Below are 18,389 nucleotides of genomic sequence, written 5' to 3'. Positions count from 1 at the left end.
GTATATATAATACTACGTAAAAACTATTAATTTTTTTAAATTAAATACATAAAAAATTGAATTTGGTAACAATTAGTAGCCTTCTTTACATGTTATTATTAAAAGTATATACATACATAGTATCTTTTATTTTCGTATTTTTTTTAGCAAAAAAAGCCTACCCAATTTTTATATCGAACTCCTATTTCAATTTTCATTCCCCAAAATAATGATAAGTTTTTATTTTTAATAAAATTCCTGTGCTACGAAACTGACCTTTTAGCTTGAAAATCACATTTATATCAATTTACCATTGCGTTCTGTCAGTTTTTTATTGATCACCCAGAGAGACAAGGCGAAACGAAGTGATGTTCGCAAAACTACATAGCCTTCCAGTCTCGGACACACCACAGCTTTTTACGTCAACTGTAGTTGCAGAGGCCATCAATGCAGCTAAAACATCCATGGCTACTTGCCCAGACGGTATATCCATACCATTGCAATATTAAAACACCAGCATGGGTAAATATTTGCGAAAATTAAATAAGGAAATCTGTAACTATAAATTTGTTGTAGACAAAATAATGCGGCAGAAAATGGAACTTACCAGAAACATAACTGTAATAAGATATATCTAAATAGTTATATTGTAGAAATAAAGAACTTTGATATTATGTTACCAAAATTTTATTCTTCTTGGCTGCTCCGAAATAAATAAAATTTACAAAAATATATCCATTTGTCTATGAAAAATGTCACTACTATACAATTGATGATTATATAAACTACGCGATTTAATTCTTCATCTTGTGAACGAGGTAGAAATTATGATTCTATCTATCAACTTGATTTGCTGCTATGCGATCGATAACACGTCGAAGTTGTTCATCCTTACTGTATTTTTCAACATCAGAACGAATTTTCTGATGATGTTCATTCGCTTTAGCTGATATTTCGTCCAATTGTCTTTGATTCATTGAAAAAGACTGTCTAAAAGTATGCCACAAATATTAAATATATTAGGAAATTGCTGGCAAGTATATGATTTTGTTTTTAATTTGTATGCACAAACTTACCTAACGGAAGCAATACCAAATACTCCACCAAATATTCCCAAAACTATAAGCACTAAAGCCACTCTGGAATTTGTAGTTTTATTTAGACCTTTTATTCCATAATATGGTCCCGGATTTGGATCATAGTTTGGCTTTATTTCCCAAGGCCTAGAAATAATTATTAAAGTTGAGTATGTTAAAGCAAACAAATGATTTTTGTATGACATTAAACTCACCTGTGAAGTTCAGTTTTTGTGGAACTGCTTGTCTCATAGACTCTCATAGATTGAACAGCTTGCAAGTTTTGATCATATTCAATACGTAGTTTTGGTTTACTTAGTGTCTGATATGCCTCAGCGATTTTCAAAAACTGTGCCGTCTGTTGCGTATCTGTTTTCACTCCCTTTACATCAGGATGAAACTAAAAATAGACAAATGTCTCAATATTTCACAATTTTGGGTGAATATTTCCATTTGCATCCTACCTTCTTCGAGAGTTGTACATAGGCAGTTTTTATCTCTTTGTCGCTGCAATCGCTACTAACATTTAAAATGTCGTAGTAGTTTTCAGTACCGATGCCCTTTCCCATTGAATTTGTACAGTTAATTTAACAAAATTTTAATTCCCTTTAAATTGTGGGGAATGTAAAAACACCAAAATAGATAGAATTAAACAAATTGAATACATAATAAACAAAACAACTACGTACTTGGAAATTTACTAATCAGCTGTTGATTCTTCTTCTTTATATGCATGTCAATCAACTAGAAAAACATATGTTCAACGCACAGTGCTTTGTATCCATGTAAAAGTATTCATTTATTATTAACAATAATTGGTTAGTTTTAAAGGTTCAATTAGACGTATCATAGCCATAACTAGAGATGCTAATCGGGACTGATTTTTAAAAATCCCGGGGTTCGGGATTTGGTAAAGAATCCCGAAATCCCGACCCGGGGTTTCGGGATTTTAGATTTCCCGAAAAGAAAGAAACGTACATAATTATGTATTTACAATTGAAAGTAAATTTTTTATTTAGCAATTAATTTTTATTAGACACTAACCCCCATTAACACGAAGCCTGGTTATGGCCTAACTAATAGTTATACTGTCGGTTAAAAATATTTTTGTATGAAAACTGTCAGTTTAACTATTTGTTAATACATAACCAGACTTCGTGTTACTGGGGGTAAGAAGTATATAATACTTGCATGAGTACATTATATTAGAAGATTTGTATGGACGATCAAAACGTAAAAAATCGTATAACAGAAACGCAATCTACGCAAAATTCTAAGAAATTATCCCCAAGAAACCATAAGTCTAAAATCAAATCCTATCTTGCGCATTTCGTCTTTTATCCAACAAAAAAACTATTTAATAAAAAAATATATACTGAAATATCATTGGATAAAATACGAAATGCGATAGGATTTGATTTTAGACCTATGTTTTCTTCTTAGAATTTTCCGTAGAATGCGTTTCTGCTATACGTTTTTTCGTGAAAAAAATCGACATACTGGTGAAAAACCATACTTTAGTATAAAAAAGTGTTTATTTTAAATAGCTTCTTAAGAATACTATTACATCTATGGTTACATCTGCCATTCTGGAACGAATTTTGTTTTCGACATATGCTGTTGCCGAAAAACATCTTTCACATTCCATCTTTCACATTGGCAAAACCGTTTGCTGAACATCACTTTGCGATATTCGGGCATGTAGAATGTCAAAATGAATGAAAAAGTCACACAAAAATGACAATTTCCCCTATTTATTTATGAAAAACGGGATTTGGAAAATCCCGAAAACCCCGGGATTTAAAATTAAAACATCCCGGGCTTCGGGATTTAGAAAATCCCGAAAACCCCGGGATTTTTCTTTTGTTTCTTTTCATAATTCAAAATAAACAAATGAAAACATCAAAAACTGCTGTTTATGGTTATGGCACCACAAATCGAGTATTGTAAAAAATGCTTATGTTATGGCTATGTTTACGGCTATGGCGATATGGTATGGCACGACTAATTGAACCTTTAGATTTAATTACATATTGTAAGGCCTAGAAATTAAAGGCAGGAATAATATTATAATAAACGTAAAAAAAAATTATCAATATGTAAAGATATTGAATTTTTTATTAACACTTAAACATTTTTAACGATATTTGTTTGTTTTTTATTTGTTCACAGTAATTCTAAAGGATTCTTTCTGCTCACAACGCACAGTGGGGTTAATCGAAAAAAGTTTTAATAAATCTATATATTATAAACTACTGGTCCGACTGGAAAATATATTTTCAAAGATAATTTTATTATAATTTTTATGCGATTTAATACAATGCTACGGAAATTTGACTAGTTTTAAATAATTTGTAAAGAAATTTTTTGTTAAAAAGTTATACGGGAATACAAAATTAATATTTTGGTAAGAATTGTGCTGAATTGATAAATTCACTGAAATTCATTTTGTTTTTTAATGATAAACATAGGATTTTGTTTAAAAAACTCACTATTTATGACTATTGTTTTTTAAATCTTGGAGAAAAATTTAAAGCAATTAAGCTTCATTTCATGTCATGTTGACTTTGATTATTTTTCATTACTAGGTGGATTAATGTATTGCAAAAAACGTTTGTGGTTTATTAGAAAGAAGAAGATATTTACAAAAAAACCAAATCAAGTCAAGGCAAAATACGAAAATATCCAATTTGAAATTAGAATACTAAATAAATATATATACGTATATAGTAACGATACGTACATTTTAAGAACTTCCTTTAGATATACTTCAATAAATCACAAATTTAAATTCTGTGTTATTTTCTTTCTTGAAATAATAAAAAAGTTAAAATAAAATTCAATTTTCAAAAATTGTATTCAGTTGTGGACAGATTCTATTTTTGTGTTTACCACAACACTCATACTACCAAATTTACGTACAGATTTCTAGTTCGTACTCCCTAATAGCTTATAAAAATGTTGTGCTTCATCGTTTCTGTGAAAAATATATACTTGATGAAAGCACGCTAGAATAATTTACAGTTAGATCTGTATTTAGAGATCTGGATATCTGTTAATGCTTTTACATTCATAAAGATTGGTGTGATTTCGAATTTCTCTATTTTTTGTCTATCAAAAAGCACTGTTCATTACCTTGAAAATGTTAAGTGGAAAACACTGCATATGTTTAGGATGAACATGATGTCAAAAGACACTTTGTGGTGAATTTATTTTTTCACCATTACTTTGTTATTGACCACATTAAGTGTGCAGTAATATTTTTTAACGGTAACACAACCGATTAGCCTTGACAAGAACCAACTGGGAATGTCACAGGGTGGATGAGTATTATATTTAAATGTATATTTTTTAACTGTTAAAAATTTAAATATTTCTTCGTTGAAATTATAATCTTCGAAACCTATGATCTTATTTTGGTTTAAACTATAATCTAAATATGATATGGTTATATATAAAATAATATTCTCAGCTTTATAATTTATTTGGAATAGTGATTGCTTTTTGGACAAAATATTAAAGTTATGTATTAAAATATGTATAAATGATCAAAGTTTATAAAAAAAACCATTTCAATGCAATCAGAAATTTAAACATATTTTTAGAACAGATCTAAATCTTTGTTCACACAACGCACAGTACTCTGTATCATAGATAAAAGACAGAAATATTTTAATGAAATGCCTATCAGTTGAATGACAACAATACTATGTACTAAAAAATTTGTTATTAAAATATGGTACTAAAGTCAGAATATATTCTTTAAAACGAAAATTCGTTTGTTGATAGTTTTAGAAAAATAATTCTCAAAATTTTGGTTTTCGGGAAAATTAGGTATGTCCTTGCATCCTTCGACTTTTGTCCATTCATTGTATGGGGACAAAACACGTGTTTTCCATTCCTATTGCAACATATTCATACATACATATGTATGTATACATATTTATATTTTTGTAAAAAATTTATAAAAGCACCTTCAGATAGATGACTTTCCCAGATTTACAAATAATTATAAAATTGTAATATTCTTTATACCCATTTCGACAAAAAAAATCTAAACTTTGGACAACTGAACTTGAGATATTGATTTTCAGTAACTGTTTTCTTATCATATTCAGCTCATCAATAAACATTCTAATATCCATATACAAATTTTAAATTTTCTATCCTTGTCTGTACACACACAATAAATATCTAGTACATTTCATATAGTTTTCGTATTTCCGCACATAACATCAGATTTTACAAAAAAAAAGAACACGATCTGTTTTGGGGCATTAAAAAATTATTAATCAATCAGTCAGTAAAGGTGCCGAAATTTTTGGCAAAGACTTGATGAATTGGTTTATTGTTGTTAAACTTTGATAAAATTTTCGTTTTACTTTAGAATCCATGAAAAATGTTTATTAACAAAACCCTTTTGATTAATTGTAAAAACATGTGATATTTCTAAGATAGATACATACACTTTTTATAACTTTTTACATATTTATTTTTTTTATATAAAGTTGGAAAACAGTATATGTACATTAGATCACACAAATTTCCAAATAGCTGATTGATCAGTTTACACACGAGAGATCCAATTTTTGCATTTATAATATTTCATATTCCTAAACTACCGGAAACTATCAGAGCAGCAAAACAAATACTTTTGCAAACCCTTATTAGTTAGATATTAAGAATACTGGGAAAAAGGTTTTGTTTTTCATGAAGCCAAAATTGCGGCAAAAATTATTTCCAAGGGATCTAGCATCATAAAACTTTGTGTTGCTAAAATAAGCATTTTAAAAAAATTTTCAATAACCCCCTCCCCTCTTTGGTCATAACCCCTCCCCCAGCAACTCACCAAACATTTTAAAAAAAAGATTTCAATCTATATTCTCATAGCACTTTCCACAAATACCATTTTAAAAAAGTTGCCATTAACCCTTCCCCTAACTTTTCTTATAGCCCCCCACCTACTCACCAAAAATTTTCAAACAAAATTTCAATTTATAGTCTCATACCACTTTGTACAAATAGCATTTCTTCGTTTGTTTGGCGTTTTTTTGGGGCTCCGGCTATAAGTAAATTTTAGGTAACCAACTGTGTATGTCTTTGACATTCGCTATCGCACAGTGGTTTAGAAACTTTTTTTTTTGGAAATAATTCTTTATCTCGGGAACTATTGGATATATTGTTACGAAATTTCACAAGTGTTTTCGAGTTGATCTACATTCGTTCAACTTTCTACCGCTAATGGGGCCAGTACGTGGCCCATCAAATTTGGTCGCCTCGGGTCTCAAATTTTTTAAAAAAATCGCCAATAATTCATTTGCGAACTGAATGAGCTGAAACTTAAAATATAAATAGTCCTTGAGAAGATCTACAAAAAATATGCTTACATGTGTAGGTTATCTTTATTAGTTGAGGAGATATTTAGGTTTATTGATTTATTTTTTTTAATTTTGGTCGATCTTTTTTTGGTTCTTTAGATATAGCGGGCCTACGAAGGGTCCAAATTTATTTTTAAATTTTAATTTATGTCGTCGAAGTGTTAGGAATTGAACCGTAAATTTCTTTTTTCAAAAAGCGAAAGCTGATCATTTGAATTTTTGCCATAAAAATTGGAATTGGGCACATAGTGGAACGTTCAACTAAATTACACAGGGCAAAAAAATCGAAAAAAAATTTAGAGGCTTTTTAAACCTCTACACAATTTGATGTATTGTGGTTCCAGTAGTACAAATATGGTCCAAATTTTAAATTCTATGGAGAGGTTTGTTTTAAAAAAATTTTAAGTAAAACTGTGATTTTTTTAGACGTTTCTTCACATAATTAATGGCTACTCAAAAACGGTTAGTCCGATATTACTAAAGTAAACTTAAAAAAATAAGATTTACATATCCTTTAATCCGTTTATATATTGCTTTTTAATCGCAAAAAATATATTTTTTACGTGAAATTAGCAATTTTTTTGTTTTAAAAAACTCATGAAAAATCTAAAATGGCAGAAATTGTTTAGGTTTATTACCATAGAATAACGCATAGAATAACACATACGGGTGATACAAAAACAAAATACATGCAATACATTCTCATGAATTAGGTTTCTGACAACAGACTTAGGTTCTTGGCTCTCAGTTACCTATCTAGTTGTTGTCTATGTTTATTACCCCAAAGCCACATGTAATTGGAACAAAATCAGATATCGATCATAAAAATCGATTGATTCTTTTCGAATTTATTCACAATTAAGTGGATTCGCTCATTTTCACAAAATTTATTTTTTTTGATATATGTAAATAAAATTGAGTAGTCAATGTACTTCTTTTGAATGATTGAATTTTGAAAACATTTTCCTCATGCTATGTACAAATTTCCACATATACATACATATATTGCGTTTTAATCGGTTCAAAAGTTTCGGAGTTATAATAACCTAACTACGAAAGCCTTAAAGTCGATTTTAAGTCCATAAAGTTGACTATTATTTTAAATTTCGTACCATAAAACAAATTTCATATATAATTTAAAATGTTTTATTATTTCAAAAAAAAGCCTTTTGTTTTGAACTTTTATGTATGTATATTTTGTTTTGAGTTTTTAATCTAACTAGTTTCGACATCGAGAAACTAACAGTATGTGTTCTCCATTCCTCTATTAGAAATTTAAAATTAACATTTCAACACATTTTGTAGAAAGGCCCTAACTTGGGGTTTCCTTTTTCGATTCCCGGGTACTCGGGTATTCCCGTAATATATAATGATAATGTAAATTAGGAATATTATAGCCAAATTTTATATAAATACTTAGTGCTATAATCATTATATATCAGAGCTTCGAATTAATTATTTCAATTTGAGCTAATTCTCTTAAATCTTCATTCGTAATTAAAGAATGTCAGTCTTTCATTCCATAAATCCATTCCCAACATCTAATTCTTTAACTTCATTCAATTCAGCACACTAATTCTTAACAACAAATTAATTTTGTATCCCCGTATAACTTTTTAATGATGATTAAATTGAATTAAACTTTTTTTCTTCATTCTGTTTTGTTTAGCTTTTTATCATTTACAAAATGAATTGAAAAAAATTTACTTAAGCCTTTTTGTAATAGATTTGAATTCAATAAATTTAGTTTGATTTAGAAAATGGAATTTAGAACGTTCCAAGTAATGAGTTAAAATTATTCTGGCACATCACTACACACAGAAAATGCCAATGAGACAATTTTTAAGGAACATTAACAATAAAAATTTAACTTAAAGTTATGTCACATGATTTTTGCTACTATTAAATTGTATTTAAATTAAACCAAAAAATTTATTTTGGTTAAATTTTTAATTCATAATTTTTTTAAATTATGACCTATATATTCAAAAGTAACACAGGTCAACAGCAAAAAAGGCTTCACTAACCACTATATAGATTTGATGCATCATGGTTACCTAAGTAGAAAAATGGTAAAATTTTTTAATTCTATGGATAGATTTTTTTTAAAAAAGTTTTTTTTCTAAAATTGCGAATTTTTGTAGATGTTTCTCCACATAATTTATGATAACTCAAAAAGTGTTAGTCCGATATTATTGAAGTAAACTTCAAAAAGTTTTAATTTAAATAACCTTTAATCTATTTATATATTGCGTTTTAATCGGCTCAGTAGTTTCGGAGTTATAATAACAAATTGAAGCAAAAAATATATGTTTTACATGAAAATAGCAAATTTTTTTGTTTTAAAAAAAATTATGAAAAATCGAAAACGCCAGAAATGGTTCAGATTTATTACATTATCGAAAAGCCACATATAAAAGCAACTAAATGAGATATCGATCATAAAAATCGATTGATTCTTTTCGAATTTATTCACAATTAAGTGAATTCGCTTATTTTCAGAAAATTGTATTTTGAAAATTTAAAATTTTCCAAGTTTATTTCAGTAATATCGGACAAACACTTTTTGAGTTATCATAAATTATGTGGAGAAACATTTACAAAAATTCTCAATTTTAGAAAAAAAAATTCTCCAAATTTAAAATTTGGACCAAATTTGTACTACTAGAACCACAATACATCTAAATTGTGTAGTGGTTTAAAAAGCCTCTAAAATTTTTTCGATTTTGTTGCCCTGTGTAATGAAAAAAGTACAATAGAACTGAATTATCCAACCTTGTGCCTTCAAACTTTTTAATTTGCCAGATATTCTACAATTATGATCGATTTTTGAGATTTGGAGCGTGTGCCAAACGGTAGCAAAGTATTATGGTAAATTAGAAATTTCCTATGATGAACAATTCTTTTAATTTTGCTCTGCGAAATGAAATATTTCTTGACTTTGCTAAATTTTGCGTAGCCACTCATATCTTCGCTACACACTCTTAGAAAATAAAAAATGGATACAATTTTTTTTTTCATATTTTCAAACAATATTTATTTTATTTCACATTTTTCTATTAAATAATTTACAATCGTTAAGTATTATTTTAAGATGTGTTTTAAAATGTTTATTTTTATAATAAGGACTAGTTTTTCATCTTCTGGTTTCTATGTGCTACAAACTCTTAAATAATGACATATAACGAGAAATTAACTTAAAATAAAATAAAATTTTATTACAAATACAATGAAATGAGAATTAATTTAATATGATAAGAAGAGAAACTAATTAAATATTTTAATATTATTTATATACAAATTACAACAAAATAATTTACAAAATGAATGTTAAAACGAGTTGAACAACATTTTTGCTAATGAACGTAAAATTAAATTTGATTTTGCTTTATATCGTGCGAAATTTTTATAAAAATTACAAGTTGAAAGCAAACTAAAATTGAGGGAAACATGAGTTGAGTCAGAGATATGAAGGAGTTAATTCATATACAGGAAAAACTGGAAAATTTTAATGAATGCAATTTTATTTAAGTCTTAATTTAATTTGCGTGAAAGTTTTTAAAGTTGAATTTCAGCTTTTGAAACTTTAAATATGTTTTCTTTAATGTCCTCAATTTAGAAAATGAAGGTTTGGTTTTCATTTCCTTTTTAACTTAAATTTATATCTACGTATATATGAATTAACTCTTTTGAATTACTGACTTTAGGTTTAAATAGTTTTTTTTTACTTTTTTAATTTAAATTTAGTTTAACTTATTAAATACTAGAACTACTTGTCGGTTTTTTTGTTTATTTGCTTAATTTTTCAATATTTTTTTTCATTTGTTTATGTAAAAAGAACCCTGAGTTTGTTTTGATACACTTTTATCTCCGTTTTTTATACATATTTTAAAGATTTTTATTTCAATTTCAGCTATTTTGCTATAACTATAAATTAAAATTGTTTAATTATCAAGTAATTTATGTACATACAGTGATTGATTTGATATTAAGTTTATTTTTTTGATTTTAGATCTTTTTATTTAAAAGTAGTTTGTTAGTTGTTTTTATCACAGCCAAATGAGCAAATTATTGTTATTTTTGTTGTTTTGTTTAGAAGATTAAAGTTCATTTGTCATTTGGCAATTTATTTAGAGAACTAAATATTTAATTCAGTTTGTTCTATTTGTTTTGATTATTTACTGTTAAGTGTACGTTTTACATTGACTCTCGACTGTTATCACTGTTATGCTGCATTGCCAACTGACATTCTGTTAATGTTGGGGTTGCTGTTGTTCTGCCGCTGCTGTTATGGATGTTAGTGTTATTGTTATTGTTGTTGCTGCTGGTGTTTGTGCATTTATTAGTTGCCAGATTTTTTGTATTTTGTTGTGTGGCTGCTGATGCAGCCGGGGAAGTTGTTGAATTTATAGCAGGCGGGGAGTTGGTTGTAGTGGTAACAGTGTGTTGGGTTAAAATATCGGCCGGTATTAGACCCTCTTTAACACGTTTCTTTTGTTTCATGCGACGATTTTGAAACCAAATTTTAACCTGAAATTTTAAGAGAATAACAATAAACAATTAAATTTAAATCCTTAAGTGAATAAATATTACACAGGTCAACAGCAAAAAAAGGCTTCACTAACCACTATATAGATTTGATGCATCATGGTTACCTAAGTACAAAAATTAAAATTTTGAAATTCTATGGATAGATTTTTTTTTAAATTTTTTTTCTAAAATTGTGAATTTTTCAGATGTTTCTGCACATAATCGGACTAACTCAAAAAGGATTAGTCCGATATTATTGAAGTAAATTTAGAAACGTTAAAATTTACATAATCTTTAATACGATTATATATTGCGTTTTAATCGGATAAGCGAATTCACTTAATTGTGAATAAATTCGAAAATAATCCATCGATTTTTATGATCGATATCTCATTTTGTTCCTATTACATGTGGCTTTGCGATAAATCAATAAATCTAAACAATTTCTTCCGTTTTCGATTTTTCATGATTTTTTTAAAACAAAAAAATTGGATACTTTTATATAAAAAATATATTTTTTTCTTCAATTTGTTATTATAACTCCAAAACTACAGAGCCGATTAAAATGCATAAAATGAAAATGTTTTCAACATTCAATCAATCGATAGAAGAACATTAATTGTACAATTTATTTATATCAAACAAAAAATTTAAATTTTGTGTAAATGAGCGAATTCACTTAATTGTGAATAAATTCGAAAAGAATTAATCGATTTTTATCTTCGATACCTCATTTGTAAGTAAAAAACCTGAACAAGTTCTGCCGTTTTCGATTTTTCATGAGTTTTTTAAAGCACAAAAATTAGCTATTTTCACTTAAAAAAAAGATTTTTTGCTTCAATTTGTTATTATAACTCCGAAACTACTGAGCTGATTAAAACAAAATCTATCCATAGAATTTAAAAATTTTACCATTTTTGTACTACTGAAACCACAATACATAAATATTGTGTAGTGGTTTAAAAAGCCTCCAATCGATTTTTTTTTTCGATTTTGTTGCCCTGTGTTATTGTACATAGGGCGACAAGAAGTTTTAGACCTTCATTAAAATATGTATCAAAATAGATTAAACCCATGTCGCAGAATCAGTGTTGCCCTGTGCTAACTATTAAATTTACCTGTGTTTCATTCAATTGCAAAGTATTGGCAATTTCTATGCGTCTGGCTCGTGTCAAGTAGCGATTAAAATGAAATTCTTTTTCCAATTCGGTCAATTGTTTATTGGTGAAGTTGGTGCGTCCTGAATTGTTGGTGGCCGCCAAACCGCAAGACATTTGTACCATACTGCTGGGACTATGACTGCCGGAGAGTAGGACAGTTGGGGTACCTTGTCCACCCATTTGATGGGCCGCCAATACGCCGCCAGCTGTTGAAGCATTGCGACACATTGCATCCAACGTAGCTTGACCATTCATATGATGATAATCATGCAAAGTGGCAGGTAGTTTTGGTGCTGCAAAGACAAGACAATACCATAATTAGACAAGTTTGTTAGTTTTCATATACATAACTATATGTATACATAAATATTTTCATTTTATTTCATAAATATACAAACATATTGTTGTGGTTTTACAGATTATGAGTGATTTTGTCAGTGATGATCGCTGTCAAAGTTAATCAGCGTGAGATTTTTTGGGCATTGATACCCATAACCACAAGACCAACTGAAATCAAAATTGTGTATTTCTTATATTTTCAACCTTTTTTCTTGTGTGTATTTTCTGCTCAAACTCTACGGGGTTTTTTTATTGAATGATTTGGATATTTTTGCCAAAATAAAAACTCACTAATCTTTGTAATATACAGGTACATTTATGTCTAGTTTTGGTTTCGTTTCTGTTTCTGTTTTTTTTTGGCATGAGTTGGTAATTTTGATTTGTTCCTTTCTGGCTCGAACATAATGTGACATGCGCCCCGTGGCTCATTCTAATGATTATGAAAATCATATTTTTTTTCTTCTGTGTTTCTCTTGTTCGATTTGACTCTTTGTGTATGTTTACATTTGGTTTTTCAGCAGAAGGATTTCATAATAGGATTAACTAGATTTGTTTCAAAATATTGGAATTAACTTGTACAAATGTAAATAAATATAAAAAAGGATTTTATAAACATATATATATATTTGTGGGTGTTCCTAAAAAGGATTTTCATTATAAAAGAAGAGGGTTTGAAGGTATTACAAATCTTAACATTTCCAGGAAAATTAAACCAGAATTATTCGTTTAATATTAAACTGTAAACGAATTGTGTTGTAATATTGTTGGAAAATTGTTTGCACTAACTTTATATTCTCCACTTTATACCTTTTATTGTTATAATTCTTTAATTAGGCCAATAATATCACAATAATTTGTATTAATTTCTAAACATAATCAAAAAACTTGATTTTTTTCGTTACATTTTCATTTCTTTCGTTATTTGGGTTTCACACCCCATAAAATTAACAAAGATAAAGATCATAAAATATATTTATTGTACATATGCGCTCATATTTCAAATGCTACTGTTGTAAATTAATTTTATTTTTATAATTTTTGTTATTGTTTCTTTTTGGTTAGAAAATCATATATAACGCCATATTAAATGTCAAGTGTTTCCAATAATAATAATAAAAAAAAGAGTAAAATTTATGTGTTCAAAATCGAATGTATTATAAAACCGAATCAGCCAAAATAAGAGAAAAAAAGCACGATCATAAATAAGTCAAAAATCATTGAAAATGATCAATCAAATACAAGTCAAAGAAATCAAAAAACATGTTTGTATTATAAAATTCACATTGAATTTATTATCAAATATTTATACATATAAATAAATTTAGGAGGGTGGTTCATTAAATTCCAACGTAAATACAATACATAATCCCCCATTAGCATTATTTAAACATTTTTATTCCATATTTCAAAGAAGTATTTTATTCCATTCTTTAAAAAATAAAAAAAAATTGGATAATTTTACTAAAAACAAAAATATTGCCCAATTCACAATTGGTGTCGTAGCGTTGTAACGTTGTATGTCGTAATATTTTTTATTAATATTTTGTTTTTGTTTCGAAAAATTTGTTTGAAAAGTATTTATGACATACAATGCTACAACACTACGACATAAATTGTGAATTGGGCATATGTATGTTGATTTAAAGTTGAACATTTAAAAAAAATTCCTAGAAATAAAGCTTTTGCTTAAGGGGCATTCACAGAACTTTATTGGGCCTATCAGCGTATGTTAGAATCTTTATTACATATCAAATAGATTGAAAATTGTTTAATTTTAGTTTTTTGCACAAATTCTTTTTGCAATACTTTGCCGAAAAAATTAAGTATTGTAAATATCAATGTTAGTGAAAAAGTTACAATGTGTCTACGATTTACGTGAGTACCTGTCATGATGGCCCAACCTCATGGTGGTATTAACTCCCATCCGCCACTTGCAAGGATCACACAGTTTGCAACTTCTTAAACATTTACTGCACATATCAATGCACAAACCCCTTGCTCGAGAGCTCTGGATATCTAATCCCTGCAATCCATAGCTAGCTAGTCAATTAGCAAGCCCTGGGTAATTATCAAAGCAGCTACATCCGATTTAAGATGTATGATCTCTGACTTCGAAAGCTCCGGCCGATAAAAGTCAAAGTGTGTGTTCTGACACTACACACATTTGACATCGACCGAGAACCAAGTCCAACGATCAATGTATCTCGAATGTCACCACCCCTATACGTTTTCAGAGCACACCGCCAATTGCTATCTGCTACTTTCAATGTCCTTGTTGATTCGGCATCAACATCGAATCCACTGGTAGCCCGAAATTTGCCACTAGCATAAATATCAGATCTTTAACCACAATCTACTTCCCGCTTTGGTTTTCAAACCACACAACCACAGCCTCTGCGTGTTCACCGAGGTGACCTCATCATCGATCCAACAGGACAAGTCTTGGAGCCAATGGATCCCCTAGTAATAGATAAAGGCTCTAGTAAGCTGAGAATTTTAATTAATTAATTTCTTACCAGGAATGAAATATTATTTTTCACAAAATAATGCAGTGCATTGTGTTGGAACTAGTAAAATGGATTATGGGAGGGATGATAGAGAGAGTAGTGTTTGTGGACTTTTGATTTGAATTTTTCTATATTGAAAGTGACATGAAAGACTTCTGCACAAAGCTTATTCCACATACGGACTGTACGGCGAAAGAACGAATTTGGCCTGTAATGCGTTGTGTGATCTATCCAGTTGACCACGTCCTTGCCGACTACGGGTTTCGGGAACAAGTTCCCTAATTTCTGCATTGTAGTATCGGTAGAACAGTGAAAAACAACCCACATTGCGACGATCTTCCAGTGAGTCAATAGAGCTGGATACCCCACTGTCACCTATAAGCACCTTCGGCCTCTCCTGTACGCGGTCGAGTAACTCCAAAATAGACTTCGAAGCACCGGCACATACATGAGAGTTGTATTCCATTTTAGGTCGGATATAAGTGGTGTAAATAGTAAGGAGATCAGATGGAGTGAAGTATTTCCTACACCGTTTTAGAAAACCAAGGCACTTGAATGCTTCCTTCGACACTTGAAAAATGTGTTCTGTCCATCGGACATCGCACTAAATACTCATGCCTAGAACATCAAGAGCTTCGAATGTGTTCTCACAACCCCATTCAGAAATTGTCACAAGGTCCCGATTAAGGAATCATTCATATTTTGCCTTATTCCCCCTATTTCCAATATTCTATAATATTCCAAATTTCTATAATTAAAGGATTATGAATGGCAAATTTTGCTGTCATCTGCAAAAGAATAGATAGGGTAGAAGTTCGTTTAGTTGAGGTGACAACAATTTGGTTATTTAAATCGTAATTCTTCTATGTCAACTGACTATTCGATTACCAAATCTCAACAAATCACAACGAATCTGAGTAGAAATAATACTTCAACTTTAAAATGAAACTTTATAATGAAATTCCCGAACTTTGCCGACAAAAATATGTAAAGAAATATATCCGGGAATTACCGGGATTATGGTTGGTTGCCTATTAGCAACCATAATCAGTATATAGACAATATAAATTTGTATTTTAAATCATATAACAACATTTCCTCATATTAACTATTTTTTCGAAGTATTTAAATACATATTTACATTATTAATAATATAATTCACACAATTCTTGGATTGCCACAACGACTGCACATAGAAGTGTTTGTGTGATGATACTTGGACTCCACTAACTGCCACTACAGTGAGTGAGTGTATCTATTCTCAAGTACTGGCGCCTGCATAATGTTGGAAAATAAAGAAAGAAAATCTACTCTTATCGCTTGATAAGACAAACTTCTATTGAATTACTGTAGTTAGTTCATGTTGAAGTTACAATCATGCAAACCATGTATGTATGAAAGTGTACTTAATGCTATGCAGAGATTCCTGTTCGGTTTTAACCGAACCCGCAACTGCGGTTTTTTATGGCTTAAGCCCGAAACCGAAAACTGCCAATTCGGTTTTTTTAAATTGAAAATAATATATACTTATTATATTATTAATAAATATACATCTATTTGGATGGAAAAAACTGATCTAAGAGTAAATTGCACTGTTCAAAATTGTTTATTTCATAATATAACTAATATGTATTTTCATAATGCCCTTGCTAATATTTCCAGAAAATTAAAATTCTAATTGAGTTATGACTGCCAGAAAATATCAAACTAATATCATTTGTCAAATAATTATCATAAAAACGGTGATCATAATTTTAATCACGAGATCAATATATGAGCAAAGTATTTTTATGCATTTTTAATATTATAATATTAAGGAAAAAAAACCAAAATCGGTTTTAAATTTTTTGAAACCGAAACCTCGGTTTTGTATTTTGTCCGCTTTATGAAAACTCTAGTGCTATGTACATAAAAACATACATGGCAACATACATATGTGTATAATCTACATGGGGATGTGGCAACATGCATTATAAATTGTATTGTGTATATTTGATGAAATGAGTGTCAACAGGAATTGTACTTAATTAAGTTGTCAACAACTTTAATTACAAGAAATGAGAAAAAAAATAACAGAAATAATAATTTTCTACAAACATACAATTATGAGGAAGTTATATTTACTAGTAAATTGTATAAATAAATTGTACATAGGATGTATTAATGTTTTTATACGAAAATAGTAGATCTTTAAGCTCATTTGTTAAGAATGAGATCTTCATAAGGGCTCTAAAATAAATTGACTTTATTTTTTATATCAGATCGAAATATCATTAATACACAAATAAATATGTATATTCTGATGCCTAATAAAATTCTTTGTTGATATAGTGATCCTTTTGTCGCCTGATAGGGCCTGTACAAATGTACCTAATGGAGTTAAACTATTTTCCTGATTTATTAGAAATGTTATGGTATTGAGAGCTAGACAAATCAGTTTAAGTTTTGTATCAAGATAAAATGAAAGTATTAAAACGTATAGACCAAGAAAGATAAAATTCGACACAAATATCTCCATATATTTGCACATAAGCACAAGATAGGTATTTACTAGGGTTATCGAATTATTCGATTTTTCTCTTGTTCGAATAAAATGAATAATTCGAATAAGAGATTTTAACATGTTCGAATAATTCGATCACACCTTTAAAATTAATCGAATTATTCGAATAAATTATTTTTTTTTAAAATAGGTAATGAATGAAGTTTTGATGTCGGTTTTTTAATATTTTATTGTTAAAGAAAAACAAAAAATAACGTTAAAGTTAACAATTGAAGTATTTATAATGTTAAAAACATTCGATAACAAAGCCCATAATTAAATTTTCATCAGAAATATTCTGATCAGATTCGCTCCCGAACAATCTACAAAACGATTGACTTGTAAACTCTATAGTTTAAAAAGTTTGAAAGATTTGTTTTTAGAATTGTAACTTCTTGAAGTAATATTTATATATTTATAGAAGGAGCTATAGCAACACTCATCTACAGTGATCGAAAGTCCCTTTGTCTTTAGTTATTTGTCGAATTTCAGAAACAATACAATTTTTGAGAGTCATTATTACATATTTAAATTTGGAATTATGAAAAATTTTAAGCAATTTAATAAATTTATGAACATTTATTCGTTTTATTCGATTATTCTACATAAAATTTTTCGAAATAAATATTCGAAAATGGCCGTTTTTAATTGTTCGAATAATTATTCGTAAGAAATTATTCGATTAATCGAACGATTATTAGTCGAATAAAAATCAAGATCATCGAAACCGCTTGCATTTTAATACAGTTGTTTTGGTGTCTCATAATTATAAACACAAAAATGTTAAAATTTTTGCCCACTCTCTTTCAATTTAGTAGTTAATGGAATTTAAAGTCTATTCTTATATATTTAGAAAATTTTTATATACAGCAAAAGTG

General features: G+C 28.8%; 2 protein-coding genes across 2 annotated transcripts in view; both read right to left on the bottom strand.

The window, feature by feature from the left end:
• Positions 1 to 679: 679 nt before the first annotated feature.
• DnaJ-60 (DnaJ-like-60) lies at positions 680 to 1,721 on the bottom strand. Its single transcript, XM_065499161.1, has 4 exons — positions 1,520 to 1,721; positions 1,271 to 1,455; positions 1,056 to 1,202; positions 680 to 969 (listed from the first exon to the last, which is right to left on the bottom strand). Exons 1-4 carry the CDS (start codon positions 1,622 to 1,624, stop codon positions 813 to 815), a joined length of 594 nt encoding a protein of 197 aa, XP_065355233.1. The 5' UTR covers positions 1,625 to 1,721; the 3' UTR covers positions 680 to 812.
• An 8,435-nt stretch (positions 1,722 to 10,156) lies between these two features.
• The window catches only part of lab (labial), a 68,815-nt gene continuing 60,582 nt past the window's right edge, over positions 10,157 to 18,389 (bottom strand). The window contains exons 2-3 of the mRNA XM_065515070.1: positions 12,082 to 12,416; positions 10,157 to 10,963 (exon numbers count right to left, since the gene is read on the bottom strand). Of these exons, the coding sequence (XP_065371142.1) occupies positions 10,631 to 10,963; positions 12,082 to 12,416 (668 nt within the window). The 3' untranslated portion in view covers positions 10,157 to 10,630. The remainder of the gene's footprint in view (positions 10,964 to 12,081; positions 12,417 to 18,389) is intronic.

The sequence above is a fragment of the Calliphora vicina genome, chromosome 1 (genome assembly GCF_958450345.1).
Source record: "Calliphora vicina chromosome 1, idCalVici1.1, whole genome shotgun sequence".
NCBI lineage: Eukaryota > Metazoa > Arthropoda > Insecta > Diptera > Calliphoridae > Calliphora > Calliphora vicina.
The sequence above is the reverse complement of the archived record's forward strand: the minus strand, read 5'-3'. Positions and strand labels throughout refer to the sequence as shown.